The sequence below is a fragment of the Pinus tabuliformis genome, chromosome Q, assembly GCF_031772625.1.
Source record: "Pinus tabuliformis cultivar Carrire ecotype Pingquan chromosome Q, CPIR1, whole genome shotgun sequence".
Classification (NCBI taxonomy): Eukaryota; Viridiplantae; Streptophyta; class Pinopsida; order Pinales; family Pinaceae; genus Pinus; species Pinus tabuliformis.
Window position 1 is genome coordinate 1018180411 of NC_142296.1, and position 15721 is coordinate 1018196131.

At 39.6% G+C, this 15721-nt stretch overlaps 1 protein-coding gene across 1 annotated transcript; it reads right to left on the bottom strand.

Moving 5' to 3' along the window:
* Positions 1-7724: 7724 nt before the first annotated feature.
* LOC149222954 (uncharacterized) lies at positions 7725-9095 on the bottom strand. The gene is made up of 2 exons (XM_089387731.1): positions 8266-9095; positions 7725-8022 (listed from the first exon to the last, which is right to left on the bottom strand). Exons 1-2 carry the CDS (start codon positions 9093-9095, stop codon positions 7725-7727), a joined length of 1128 nt encoding a protein of 375 aa, XP_089243857.1.
* Positions 9096-15721: the final 6626 nt, after the last annotated feature.

The following is a 15721-nucleotide window of genomic DNA, read 5'->3' on the forward strand; positions in this document are numbered from 1 at the left end:
TGCTCAATTGCAATAGTGATAGGAGCATAATTTTAAAAGGCCGATGTCTCAGATCCAGTATGTTATTAAATTTTCATCATAAAATTATCGGTATGCTCTTCATCACATATCGGCGTATCGAGAATTGTTACATCATGTGCTTAAGATTGTCAATTGCAATCACCAATTAGTCATGTCATTCATCACATATTGGCATCGCAAGAATCATATTGTATTACATCGGGTACCAAACATTCACCAATCACCAATTAGAATTCATCAATATCACAATCCTTCATCACATTTTTATTTATGCTCACATCACATCTCCAAATCTGTGATGCGCAATGTGCAAAGTGAAAAGTACAAATCACGGGATGCGGTGTGTGATGTGCAATTTGTGACATGGCCATATCCAATCCTAAATATAACATTTTTTCGATGATGTGATAACTCCATCATGTCGCACATCTTCTCAACGCATGTTTTCATATCGACAATTTGCCATTGAAACCTCTAATGTGATAGCTTCCAACGCATGCCTCTAAGCCATTGACATTTAATCGATATATGACATAGCAACAAAAGTGGAGTCTTGCATATTAAACTCGAAGCATGGTGAAGAAACATGTGATGTGAATTATCTGATATGGCAATGTGTTATTTAAAAAAAAAAAGGAGCTTGGGTAACCACTATGGTAAGAAAGTTGTTAATGAAAAATTTGCAGTGTACTTAAATCATTTTGATTTCTCATATATTTCAGTTTTAAATATATAATTCCATAATTAAAAAAGAAATTCAAGACCTCTCTATCTTCACATTTAAATTTTATTATCTTGGATGTGGTCTTGATTCTCGACAATTTGTAAAATCATGGAGTTTATATGAAACTTATAATATTTTGAGAAATAGTCATTACTACAAATTTCCATTCTCATCTCTGATGCATTTGTTTTCCCTTGAACAATAAGCATTCCATCTTTGCATTTTACTGCTTGTTTTAATTTAGATAAAATAAATAATGATTTTGGGTTATAGGATTTTGGTTAGTTTGACTTCTTCAAGTTTTTAATGATAATTAAAATAAGAAGTCAGCTAGTTTGGAGAAACTGATACCTTTCAGATAAGATCAAAAGTAATTATCCAATGGTAAGATTCATGTACCCACTTTCATTAATTTTCATTTTGTTACTTTAGTTTCAGTTTTGTTTTTCTGATATATAAATATGTTTTGCAGCTCTTTATAAAAGCTTCCAATCCTCAGCCAGATTATATTCTCAAAGTCCATACTTTTCTCCTAGCTTAATTTCAAGGAGCAACAATAATCCTCATTGAAACAGCTACACCAGGAAGTTTCGGAACCTTTAGCTTGTTTCTTTAAGCATTCCTTTTATTAGAAAATGATTTAAGGTAATGTTTTGAAACAAGAAGATTGATATCAGACAGAAAAGTTTCGTTGCGGCTGAAATGATCATCACTGCTATCTAAAAATCCTAAAACACTTACAACACTGAAAGGTATGATTTTTCTAAATCTCGATATAAGAATGAATGATTACGCGATTATTTTCTTCTTTCTTCATATTGATGGGACATTGGTATAAACATTCTTGTTTGAGTTTATCTTTCGAAACTTGGATTTTCCTTTCCATTTTTAAAATTTCTTCATCTTCATTTTTGTTTGCTGATTTCTTTTCTCACTTTAGCATAAGAATTATTTTCCTTTGGTTTTCAGTTTTGATTTTGGTGACTTTGCCATGATTTATATGGAAGGCCTACTTGTTACCTAACAATGGTCAGCATACATGGAGAAAAAATTGTTAATAGTCACCTATTAGCTTTTTCTTAAGTAAAGTTTGATTTTCTTATTATAAAGGTAGACATACTTAAGGAAGAGATTACCAATCAAGAGAAGTTGGCAAAGTATCATAAAATCTGAGAAATTCCTTTTATCATCAAAATTGTAATCATTTTGAGATTTCAAAATTTTATTAAGATCTTTCAAATTTCTGTTATCAGTCAAGAAAAGTTATCTTTAACCAAGTAAAGAAACTTTATAGCAAAGCACCTTTTAACTCTGAAATTGTCATTCTTAACTCTTAAGGAATCAATGATTCTCCATGTCCCAAAGAGTCTTATTTTTCTATAGTATAATCTAGAGATATATTTAAACTTAAAAGATAAGAGGTCTCATGATGAGCCTGCTTACCATGATCATAGGGGAAAAATAGGCTGACATTACCAACACTGCTAAACAAACCAGGGTAATGGCTTATGATTGCAAACAATTATAAGACAAGGGGTCTCATCACGAGCCAGCTTGTTCAGTCCAATTATAACCAGTGAATGGCATTGTCAACTATTTGGCTACCAAACGAGGACAATGGATTTTAAGACTTATAATAAAAATAAAAATAAAAATAAAAAATAAAAAAACAAACATATATAAATGGATTTATCTCTAGGTCAATAATTCTTGAAGAGATGGGATTCTGAATCATTGATGATTAAAAGGTAACCATGTTGAGACTATAGATGTTTGCTGGCAGTAGTGGCTCTACCTGTGACAAATGAGTATATTTTAAAAAAGCTAAGCTGTAAAGTGACCCCTCTTTATCTCAACAACTAATTAAAGGATGATATAGAGTTTTCAAATATTTTAATTTATGAAGAATTTTAAGGAAAATTATAGTTAAATTATTCTTGCTTTTATTCAGACTAATGTACCTCGTCAAGCATTTCAAGCATAATTCTCTCTTCTTTAATTATTTTACTTTGAGTTTAGCAAAGTCTTATTCATATCAAATAGAGATAACTGGTTCTTCTCCCGTGTGTCGCCATTGTTGTGGTAAAAACACAACCCCCCCATTATTGATATGTTCACTTCAAATAATGGGGACCCTTTCTATAAAAATTTTGGCTAAAAACCTTTTAGGATTTTTATTTAGTTGATTATCCTACGCTTTTTATAATTTTTCATTTTCTTTGGATTCATGTTTTGATTGCTTTGTTAGAATAAATTTTTTATAAGCTTCCCATTGACATTTGTTTCGCCTCATTTGATCAACTGGTTTGAAAATGGTACTCCTTTGAAGTACCATAATTTATCTAGTCTGAGTTAAAAATGCTATTTTTATTCTTTTTATTTATTTTCGGAGTGGTTGTAGTTTAGATAATTTCATAACTAATTTCATTAAAATAAAACAAAAAATAAAAATTGATATTTAATATTAAATTTTGAATTAATATGATTAATTTAATTAAAATAAAATTTAATATATAGATTATTTATATATACAAAAAAAAAACAAAAAATTACATCGCATATCGCTACCGTCGTAATTCTAATAACATGCATATCTTAAAAAACTCGATGACCTTCATTCCCCGATATGCAATGTCTCTTCTTTTTTTTTTCTTAGTAAAACTATGCTATTCTATTATATTATGTACAGATAAACATTACAGACAGAAAGACAGGTTGCCCATGGCCGACTGTGGCACTGTGGGTTGGCAGCTTGCAACTCCAAAGTAGCCCTCACAGGGGTGACATTTCCATCCGGAATTGTATCCAAACCACTACAAAACACATCATAGATTTCATTCCAAACCAAAATCACCCACGCAGGGGCTTTGAAGCAAAAAACTTCCCTCGCAGGGGCGACCGAGGGCCTGTGCTAGCTCCCTTAATAGACCTACTAACTGAACCAAAGCATATAAAAACTTGCACATGAACTTGAAAGACCCAGACATAAACATATAACTTATCCCATACCCAGACACAGATAGCGACCGAGACAGAAGACTTAAATCGGACCTGAACAAAAAGATGGTCGACGGAGCGTGCCGCTGAATGCTACTCCTCAGGCTTCTCCTCGATAATTGGAGCCCATCCATAATGCTCAGGGACGCCTTCCCATTCTTCCCCTGCAGCTTTCTTGGAGGACGACGCCTCCTGCTTCTGAGGTTGGATGGGAGGCTGCTCAGGAGCTCCCACTGTTCTTTCCTTGGCAATTTCCGGTTGTTCATCGGATAGCGTTTCCCTGCTGCCTGAACCGTCTTCATCTTCCTTGGTGTCCTTAATGAATAGGACGGAGATGTGTGCACTGATGCTTCCAAGGGTAAAAACTGCAGTGCCAAATGCTGGAAGAGAGGGTGGTCCTGCAGTGGGGCTACTCGTGTCCATGAACTGGGTAGCCTGCATGTGGGTAGCCCCGGCTCTTCTGTGACAGTAACAACAGCAACAATGGTGGTGGGAATCCGCTGCTGGATGGCGTGAGGAGCCCCCTCGACCAGAGCCGCGTCTGCATGGCATTCTTTCCCTTGGCTTGACCATATTGGCAGTGGAGCTGGCGGTGTAAAACAGAGCTTCAATTGCAGGTTGCCCCTGCTCGAGTCTCTTCCCAACGAAGTGAAGTTCTCTCTCCTCAACTCTTGACAATAACACAGTGATACCCGCGCCTCTGTCAACAGGGAATTCAAGCTCGAAATATTCCTTGACCTCTTGTGAACTGTCTGTAACAGCCGCAGCGTCTGCCAGAAGGAAGAGATTGCCCACACCAGCCTGCGCAGCGTGCCTCTCACTCTGAATATGGTTCTTCCCCATACAATCACCCAACTTAACCCTCCCAGCATTCTCTTGAATCCTGGGCACCATAAATGCGCTCTGCAACCTCCACATTTCGCCTTAGATTTCATTGAAGGCTCTGAGCTAATGCCTTAGAATTTAATTCTTCAGCGGCGATCTGAGTGTCCTCCCGCATATAATCTCGTGGTGGCACATGTTGGCCATGTGGCCTCTCACCTTCTGCCGTGCGAACACCCGCATCCAGGGAGACTGCATCTTTTTGGATGAGGCATTCACATTCCTGGGCTTGGAGATTGTTTTGAATGATGTCCGTGGTTCCTGACAGGAGGATCTGTTCATTTTCTACCCCAATATTGGTCAGGAGGTCAGCTATCTTATTGCCCTCTCTTCTGATGTGATTAAAGGAGACGGCTCTGTTATTGCGCAGATACTGTTCCATGATGTTTAGCCTCACTTCTAATCTCCAGCTTGAGGCGATTTTCCTGGCTTGGGAGCCATTCTGTATGCAGGTGGCCATGTTGATGAGAAGCTGGGAATCCCCTTCCACAATCAAGGGTTGGAGACTGAGATTTTCCGCTAGTAGGAGACCTTGCCAGAGGCCCTCTAGTTCAGCGGAGTTGTTGGTATCCCACCCCATGTTTCCAAAGTAGATCTGCAGAGGAGTACCATCATGGTTCCTCAGAATTCCTTCGAATCTAGCAGCTCCAGGATTGCCTTTGGAAGCCCCATCAAAGTTGAGTTTGAAGGAGTTAATAGGGGGGGCTTTCCAGCAGCTGTTGTCCTTGATATTGCTATTGGAAGGGCGATGCTTGTAACCTTCTTGTGGCAGTTGCAGTTGCCAATTGTCGAGGATGTTTTTCTCATTTTCTGTTGAAGGGAGATCCTCCTTCGTCCAAGTTCAGAGCAGCATAGTTTCTTTGAGATTCCCGTGTATCCTGTTCCATATTTCTTCAATAGGAGAGCTCTTGTTTTTGAAGATGCGTTTATTTCTTTCCTTCCAGATATTCCATAGGACTAATCCCAGGATGATTTTCCATAGGTGGTTGAGGATCTCACAGTTGTAGGGGCTTTTTGGCCATTTCCTTATGGTGTTGATGATGTCGTCGTCCCCTCTACATCTTTTCTGGCATCTGAAGCTCACCTTTTCCCATAGCTGATTGGCTAAGGGACATGTATCTAAGAGGTGCTGAAGGGTTTCTTCGCTTTGAAAGTAGTTATGGCATACAGAAGGGCCATGGAAGCTTCTTCTCCTTAGTTTATCCCAAGTGAGGATTCTTTTATGTCCTACAAGCCAGAGGAAGTAGGAAATTTTGGGCCATGATCTGAGTTCCCAAAGTTTGCTCCATAAAGGATCAATAGGAGAGGGGAAGTTGCAAACCAGCTTGTAGGCTTCGGAGGTGGTGTAGGACCCTTTGGGTTGATAACCCCATCTGAGAATGTCGTGGCCTTCATAATGCCTTATGCTTCGTTTTCTTAGCTCTTTCTCGAATTCTTCTGTCTCCTGTGTGTTTGTGTTGTTGAGAATTTGATTACTCTGTCTCCATTTTCTGTACCCGTGCTCCATCTCCTGCATCCAAAAATGATGGACTTTATCCTGTTGCTGCTCCTGCCTGTTTGGTATCATAGATGGAGGAAGAACACTAGTAAGCCTGGGCATTTGGTTCCAGGCGTCTGTCCAAAATCTAGTCGTGCTACCATTCCTGATCTCCCAGAAGCTGTGCTATTGAATTAAATGATAGTGCTGTTTGGCGGCATTCCAGATTAACGACCCTTTTTCAGTGGGAGTAAACCTGATGAGCTCTTCTTGAGGTCTGTTGTTAGCATATTTGGCTGTCCAGATTTTTACCCATGGCTTTTCTGGGTTGGTGATCCATTGCCACCAAATCTTAGCATTCATGATGGAGTTACTGTGCTCTGGGTCCCTTAGCCCAATGCCGCCCTTGTCTTTAGGCATGCAAACAGAAGTCCATTTAACCAGAGCCCATTTGCGATTTGTTGCCGAGCTGCCCCAAAGAAAGTCACGCTGTAGGCTCCTTATTCTTTTTAGGACCCACTTAGGTGCTACTAGAATGGAGAAGAGGTAGAGAGGCATGACTTGAAGTACATATTTGATGAGCACCACCCGACTGGCGAAGTTTAGAGATCTGTAAGTCCAAAGGTTGAGGCGGGACTCAAGCTTCTCTAAGAGAGAGCTCCAAGCGGGATGCTTTATGGCGGAAGCAGTGAGGGGAGCACCAAGATATTTGGAGGGGAGGGTAGCAGAGGGGAAGCCAAGAATGCGAGTGACTACAGATTTAACTGAAGGAGGAGTATGAAAGAAGAATATCTGCGTCTTGGAGGTGTTGACATAGGTGCCAGAAGCCTCAGAGAAGTCGTTGAGGAGGGATTTGAAGCGAGAGGCTTCCTGGACAGAAGGGTAGCCAAAAAGCATGGTATCATCAACAAATTGCTGATGAGAGGTGGCAGGGGTATTGTGGACCGTAATGCCTTTAAGCTGCTGGGAATGGAGGGCGTGTTTGATGTGTCTACCAAGACCTTCAGCCATCAGAACAAAAAGGAAGGGGGATAGGGGGTCACCTTTCCTGATACCTCGAGATGGCTTGAAAGGACGAGAAGGGATACCATTCACCAGGATGGAGAAGTGAGTGGAAGTGATTAGGCTGATGATCCAGCGAATCCACATGGAACCAAATCCAAAAGCCTTTAACATATGATGAATATAAGTCCAACTGAGCTTGTCGAAAGCTTTAGAAAGATCTAGTTTGAGAATCATACCTGCTTGTTTAGAGTGCTTGAGGGAATGGATTATCTCGTGCATGAGGAGGATGCCATCCATTATCTGTCGTCCCTCCACGTACCCCGACTGTTCCGGAGAGATAAGCAGAGGTAATAGGGGCTTTAGCCTATTTGCAATGACTTTTGATATGACTTTGTAGATGACGTTACAGAGAGCGATGGGCCTGAACTTGTCAGGGGTGATGGAATTCTCCTCTTTGGGAATGAGAGTGATAAAAGTGGAATTGAGGGAGGGGAGGAGCCAGCGCATGGCCCGGGATTCCTCAACAATCTGCCAAACCTCCAACTTTATCATGTCCCAAAAGGCATGGAAGAACGTGGTGGTGAATTCATCTGGGCCAGGGGCCTTACCATCTTTGAGCTAGGCCATTGCGTCGTCTACCTCCTGTGGAAGAATAGGGCGCATTAGAAGCTCATTGTGATCCTCCGTGATGAGTTTTGGCACATTTCTAATTATTTTCTCAATAGCCTGTTGCCTGTCATCTATTGGTTCCCGGTGGACATGTTGGAAATGATTGAGGAGAACCTCTTCGATTTCCTCATGCTTCTCGACTTTTTCCCCTGTCTGATTCTGGATAATGGGGATAGTATTGTGCATCCTTCTCTGCACCGTGGTTCCGTGGAAAAATTTGGTGTTGCGCTCCCCCTCCTTCAGCCACCTGACTCTTTATTTTTGCCTCCAGTAGATTTCCTCCTGCTTTCTCCTTTCTTCAAGCTGACTGTGAATGAACTGTTCCTGGTCCAGAGTAGTCTCGGTATGCCCTTCTGTGATTATCTTTTGTTGGAGATTCACCAGTTCTTGATTCAACTCTTGTTGCGCCTTGAATATATTTCCAAAGGTCTCCCTATTCCATATTTTTAGTTGATTTTTTAGAAATCTTAGCTTCTGTTGAAATTGATACATTTTTGCGTCTTCTGGGGGGACGAAAGATGCCCAAGTGGTCTTGACGAAATCCTTGAATGCAGGGTGTGAAAGCCAAAAACCCTCAAAGCGGAAGGGTCTTTTTGTCAAATCCCCTGGTCTCCTCCATTGTAAAGCAATCGGCCAGTGATCCGACCCAGTGTGTGCAAGTATTTCTGCTGAGATATCTCCTCCTAGGTGCACCGAATTGTTAGAGATGAGAAAGCGGTCTAATTTGGAGGCGATTTGGGACTTTCCAGCTCTGCGATTGCTCCAGGTGAAGGTGCCATTGCAGAACGGCATATCGATTAGAGACGCAGTTTGGATGAAGTCCTTGAAGCGAGCAACTTCTGGCTCCATTCTGATTCTCCCTCCTATCTTTTCCTCACTGTTGGTGATCATATTAAAGTCCCCTGCCACGATCCATAGTGGGTGTCTTCTGTTATTGCTCAGAGCTTCTATAGTGTCAAGGAGCATGATTTTTCTACCTGTATCTTGCGGAAAATATACATTTGATAAGTTGCCATGAATATTGGTGCCCAATATATGGAAGGCTGCCTGTATGAGATGATGAGAGGCATGAAAATCTGTGAGAGTGACCGCTTGGGTGTTCCATGCTATGGCAAGTCCTCCTAAGGCTCCCAAGGCGTCTACAGCAACCGATCGACAGCCTGGCCACGCTTTTGAGAGTACGTTGCCTAGAGTAGAACTATTACATTTGGTTTCCTGGAGAAAACACATCTGCGGCTTTTCCATTTTGATCATGTCTTTTAACATCCTAAGTTTTCCGGGGCTGTTAAGCCCTCTTAAGTTCCAGGATACAAGCTTCATGGTTCAACTATTTTTGGAGTGCCTGTAGTACTTCGTTAACTTAGCATATCTGCCTGAATCTACCAGGATTTTCAAAACCTCGATGGTTCGCTGGAGGTCTTTTTTCCTTCCTCTCTTTTTGGAATCTTTTGGGCGCAGGCTGCCATCCCAATGACTACCGGGTTATATCCCTAGTTGGTGTTGATGGTAGGCTCTTGAGGTAACCACTTCGAGCTTGTTGAGTTGATGCTCAGATATTGTGTCATATGCTCTTTTTTTGCAAGCTAGTTCTAGTTCTAGAATGTCCAGACCATTTAGATCTATGCTCTCTGGCTCTTCTTCCATTTGCTGCACTTGACTGCTTTCTTCTTTATTGATCTCTGAGTCCTGGGGTACGTCTTCCTTTTCGTCAACTTCCATGTTCTTGTGAATCTCCACTGGTTCTTTCTGACTTTTGCTTAGGATAGAAGGGGTGACGATGGGGGAATGAGATTTGGAGGGGGGATCAGAGGAAGGTGGGTGGGTAGAAGAAGATGGGCGAGAAGGGTTGGGTTCAGTGGTCAGGGGTTGATCTTCAGGGGTCTGAGCAAGTATATCAAAGCTGTTCTTGGAAGCTGGATCTTGGGGTTTGTTGGGATAGGGTTTGGTTCCATTCTGAGGCTTTTTATGCGAGCGCTTCCGACTTGTGACTTTGGTGAAGCCGTCTTGGGTTGGGTTATCAGAAGGGACAGGGGTATTGGCTTTGGCATTTAGAGGGCAGTCCCTGAAGAGATGCCCCAGTGCATGGCATTTTCTGCACCTAAAGGGAACGTGTTCATAGTCGAGAGGCTGGATCCATTCTTCGTCTCTGTGGGCAAGAGTTATCGACTCTGGTAGAGCTTCATTCAGGCGGATAAAAACACATATTCGAGCATAGGAGATATACTTACGAGATTTGGTTTCTTCTGCCGCTCTGATGTATTCTCCCACTCCATTTCCAATACCCTTGAGAATGTCCTCGTCCCAATATTCATCTGGAAGAGAGTATAATCTGATCCATACCGGGGCCCAAGTGAGGTCTTCTTTATCTGGGTTGAATCTTGGAATCCATTCCCTCAGATATAGTCCTGCTGAGTTAAAAAAGTAAGGCCCTTCTTCCAGGACCCTATATTTGTCCTCTAGACAGAAAAAAATTGCGGTGAAGAAGCCTTTCGGCCCCAGCTGAAGGGTGACATCTCCTTTGGGTTTCCATTTCGCCGCAATCCATCCATATAAAGCTTTCTCAGTTGGCCAAAACCCTATGAACTTCCCAATGAGGGCATGATCAGTCATGTACTCTATTCTCCTGTCTATTTTGTCGCCGGGCAGCTCTATTCGTGGCCGTTATTTGGCCACTGGTTGACATGTAGATGAGGAGATTTTCGGGCTTTGATCTGGAGTTTCTTGTCCTTCTTGCGTGTTGCTGTCCTTGTTTTTCCGATGTCCTGTCTCCTTTTCATCATTTTGCTGTTGTTTCCCTTTGTTCAGGATTTCCTGATCCACTGATCCAAAGATGACGGTTTGCTCAGGCATGTGCTGTGAAGGGGAGGGCTCTAACGCCCCCCCCTGAGGCTGTTCCATTGCCTCTTGCTAGTACCCTGCAGCTCTGTCACGCTGCAGTGAAATTCTTATAGTCTTTGTGCGTCTTCCGCGCAGTGTCGTCGGCGCCGTTAAGGGATTTCGCAGAACCCTAATTCCGTTCTCGCCTCCGCTCTCTGCACCCACGCATGAGGTCATTCATAATGTATGATATGCAATGTCTCTTCAAGCATTAACCAAAGTTTAATAAAATATCATGTATTTAAGTTTCAATACGATCACTCCATCACATCGGGGTCCTCAATTGATACAATCTGACTCAACCATTTATGCGATGCGATATGGAGTCAAACCATTTGTGCGATGCAGGAAGAAGTCAAGCCATGACTTTTTATTTAAAGCCATTCTCACGTTGGTTATTTTGAATTGATTTAAATTCATGGTTAAGTACATTAACATATGAGTGAAGAGGTAGGGTAGATTAATATTAAATAGTTAGTTATAATTTTAATGTTATAAAAAATTATAATATTTAGTGTTTAATTTTATATTAATTAATTTAATCAAAATAAAAAATTTAATATATATAAAATAAAATAAAATAAAAATTGGATCCGAGGATCGCATCGCAAGTTTTCAATCAATGCATTTTCTTAAAACACGACAAACCCCCGATATGCGATATCCCGATCCTCCGTTGGTTAAAAGTCAAAGGGCATAAGACATAAGTTTTAAGTTTTCAATGATTTGTTTTAATCTTTCAATGATACGTATGAGTAAAGTAGGAATGGAGTGGTAGGTTAGTTTATATGTTTGAATAATATTTAGTATTTAATTTAATTAATATATAATATTTAATTAATTTAATTAAATTTAAATTTAAATATTATTTATATTAATTAGTTTATAAATAATTAATATTTTAGTTAGTTAGATATTAATTAATACATAGTTTTTTAATTTATTTAGTTTAGTTTATAATTAACAAATAAACTAGAATTAATTATTAAATAATTAGAATTCTAATTTAGGATTAGATTTTTAATTAAAGTTCTCATTTTTAGCCCAGCAACAGAATTTCCAAATTTATGCTAGATTTGACTCATCGAATTTGGAAACTCATAGAATGAGTTTTACGTGGCCAAATGAAGCCTAGGACGACTCATTAGAAAGATAAAATCAAGGAGAACATTTCTGAGGAGGTTTCAATAATAGATTTGGTCATTAATTGGGTCAAAAATCATGCAGAAGATCAATCTCCGAATTTCTAAAAACAAAATCAATTTTCTGAGTTATTTTCTGCATTTTCATTTTTCCAAGCCTCTTCTAATTGTAGATCCATTCGTCAATAATATCCTTGGCCAATTAAACCATCGCAGGCATTAATAGAGAGCTTACATTTTATTTTCAATTATTTATTTAAATAGAATTTGATTGGACTTGTTTTAAATGCCAGAAATGATATTTTGTTTTATTGATTGCATTTTAATTTATTTTGATTTCTTTTTCCAGGAAAACAGTAGAAGAGATATGAAGAAAAGATCTTAATCAATGAGAATGCTCCAGCAACTAAAGATTGAAATTTTGATCAAATAAAATTGGATTGGACAGATTTATCTTCAACAAACTTTCCTCTCAAGAATTCCTTTGCAAATATTATAAATAGCATATTGCAGAATGTAATAAGTGGCTGCTCTCCTCTGCAATTCTGGAATTCTAAAAGAACTTTTGTAATAGGGATTTAGAGTTGTAGGTGGGAGGAGTTGTTGGAAATAATGCTGAGAGGGGGGGTGAATAAGTATTATCAGATCAATAAAACTTTTTATTTCCATACTTAGATACATATACGCTACTTCATTCAAGGGAACCCGCGTGTATACGCAGCTGTGTCTAAAGCAACTAGCATATATCCAAAATACTTATGATTTAGTTAATCCATTAAATGTTGATCTTTAGTTAGTGCATCAAAACTTCATTAACCATATGAACACTAAGCAGGTGCAGTAAAAATAGAACAGATCATCACACACAAGAAGCACACATGAACACCATGATATAAGGTGGAAACCCAATGTGGGTGAAAACTACCTGCTGCAATTCGTTTCTATCTTCCTTTATTAAGAAACTTCTTTTACAATGTATTGGTGCAGTCCTTTACCAGCACGCAAGCTACAACATGTAGAAGGCTACAACCTTCTCTCGTTCTCCAGACTCTCCTGGAAGGGAGCTCCAACCCCCTTTGCTCTTGTACTAGCTAAGATACTAGTACGTAGGCACCGACCTACAATCTTCTCTCCTCTGGGTACCACGTTTCATAAATTTTCAGACTGGATACTCCTGAAGCACAACACATAATCTGAAAGGCCACGTATCATCAAATTTTCATACTGGACCCATAACTATCATTGAAGCTCAAAACAATCACTACTAGCATCATCAAACTCTGAATCACTGAAACCCTGTTAATAACACCGTCACCAGAACACAGAGCAGACACAGAACTCTGTAATAACAATCAGACCCATCTACAACTTCAAATATCATACTTTACAATGTATACACTACTACGATGAATAAAACCCGCGTATATATGCGCTTATTCAAAGGCCAACCCTTGTACAGATCTAAAAATATTTTCTTATAACTTTACAGTTGTACCAGACATTAGTCATACTCATAACATTTATAGAACATTACTTGTGTTACTATGCAGATCTAGAATAAGCATAATCAACCATATAAAGATAGTTCATTTCAAACCATTTGATCTTGATCTATCCTTAGATCTTGTTCTCCATCAACCGGTGAGATCCCTCCTTAGCTCAGATCAAACAATGCATCATCAACCCGTAACCTGTATACTGGATCTCATCCTTCCTTAGATATTCAAGACTTTTTGAATGCCCTTGCCTAATGATCTTCTTCTCCTTTTATAGTCTTAGGCCTTGCTCAATACCACAGTCCAAAACCATAATAAATCAATACCAAGAGCCGAATACTTGGGATCAACACACTTGTCGAGATACCATGGTCCAAAACCATAGGTTCAAATACCGAGGACTAACTACCACGGACCAAAAGTAAGCTTTCCGACATGTACGCACTTTTCCGTGCAAGAAACTGTGTGTATACCCTACTTTGTATATAGCGAACCTGCGTATATGCGACTTGGTATATAGTGAACCTTCATGTATACCCTACTTGGTATATAACAAACCTACGTATATGTGACTTGGTATATAGTGAACCTGTGTGTATACCCTACTTGGTATATAGTGAACCTGCGTATATATATTTTCTCTTCATACTTGTAGTTTGATCATCAATTCCTTGCTGCTATCCTTCTGCACTATGATTTGTCATCAGTGTGATTTTCCATCAAGGAAAACACTTGTCTCATAATGCCAACAATCTCCCCCTTTGGACTTGATGGAAAAGCTAACTTGTCACACTTAGAACTTGATCTTCTTATTCCTTTGAGCTGTCCTGCATCCCATGCATTTAGTCACATCTGTAGATTGATCTATTTATATGTAAGTGAGATGTTCTTCTATGAGAGGGTTGCCATCAAGTACAACACATGCATCATAATGCCAACAATCTCCCCCTTTGTACTTGATGGCAACAACACCAAATCACTCTCCCCCTTTAACATCAAGGGGAAAGGGTGGACCAAGATATTCTCTTTCCTTGATAAACATTCTGTTGTCCATACTCCCCCTTAGTACCTGCTGAAATCTCCAAATGTGCTCCCCGTTTGTATATGCCAAAGTGCACCAATCTGTCCATGCCAAGTCTCTGTACTGCTGAAGTGTGTTGTTCATGCTCTTCCTGACTGAAGGCAAGATCTGCAAAAATATGTTCTTCAAGAAGAACCATGACTTATACATCATAAGAGACCTTCCTATCACCAAAAGACTCAATACATACATCCATTTCCCAACCACGTGGGGATATACTAGAATTGACTCATCCACCCAACGAAGTGGGGATACATGAAAATTTGACAAATGATAAAGCAAGAACATTACATCTTCATCCTAGGCATAGTGGGGAAGCCAATATAGGCCGTTACATGACCTTGACACCATGAAAGAGATATCAAAAAAGAGATATATGACCGAAATATCTAGAGAAAGACTTTATGAAAGTCACCAATAACTGATATCGCCAGCATCTGTCGATCACCATTCAGATCAAAAACCAAGAGATCCTTTTGTTCCCCCTCTGCCTTTGTTTCACTTGAAACCAACAACAACTGTGAACTAGAACCAAAAGCTTCTAAGATAATGCCAACAATGAATCATTGGAAGATTATCTGCTCCCCCTGAACCTGTGCCAGATGGTCTCTGTCAGACCCATACCAGAATCTTCTCATTCTGAGTTTGGCCCACTGATTTTATTCAAACCAACATATACGCGACTGTATCCACAGAAACTAGCGTATATACGCGGATAGTCCTTATGAAACTCGGTACAACCATTTCCATATTAGCAACCTATAAATGTCCTGTAACAAGGTATGTCTGAACATAGATGTCAACTCCTCTTTTTAAACATCATCATGGAATTATTCACATTATATGTGAAATCACCATAGCCATTACATCAATGTCAAGATCTACATGATCCAAGTATCATTAGTTGGGAACATATACATCAATCAACATATGTAAGTATCAACCTATCATCATAAGAACTCATCATCATGTCTCCAACAAAGTAACTTTGAGTAGTCATCCATGTATCAGCACTATGTATCTTGAGCTCAAGCTCATTTGACAAAACTTCTTGATATCATCAACAGCAACAATCCTTATCCACAAGAGTGCCTGCATCATAACCGTATGATCTTTATGCATATGACGACAGCAGCATATGAGTGACTCATCATCAAGTGAGGAAGATGTGTATTCAAGCTTTGTACTTCTCCTTATCCTTATGAAGATCACTATGTAAGCACCATATATGCATCATCAAAGAATCAACCATAAATCTGATCTGAACATCAACTATGTAACCACAAGAATCATATCATGGACAACTCATAACCACATCATAGCAAGATATATCATTTAGCCATATAAGCA

Bases quoted from the DNA above. Each gene is read 5' to 3' on its own strand.
- LOC149222954 (XM_089387731.1), bottom strand. From the start codon at position 9,095: ATGAAGCTTGTATCCTGGAACTTAAGAGGGCTTAACAGCCCCGGAAAA. The intron at 8,023-8,265 runs GTATCAATTTCA...ATAAAGAGTCAG, and splicing joins CCCCCAGAAGACGCAAAAAT to GTGGCTGAAGGAGGGGGAGC.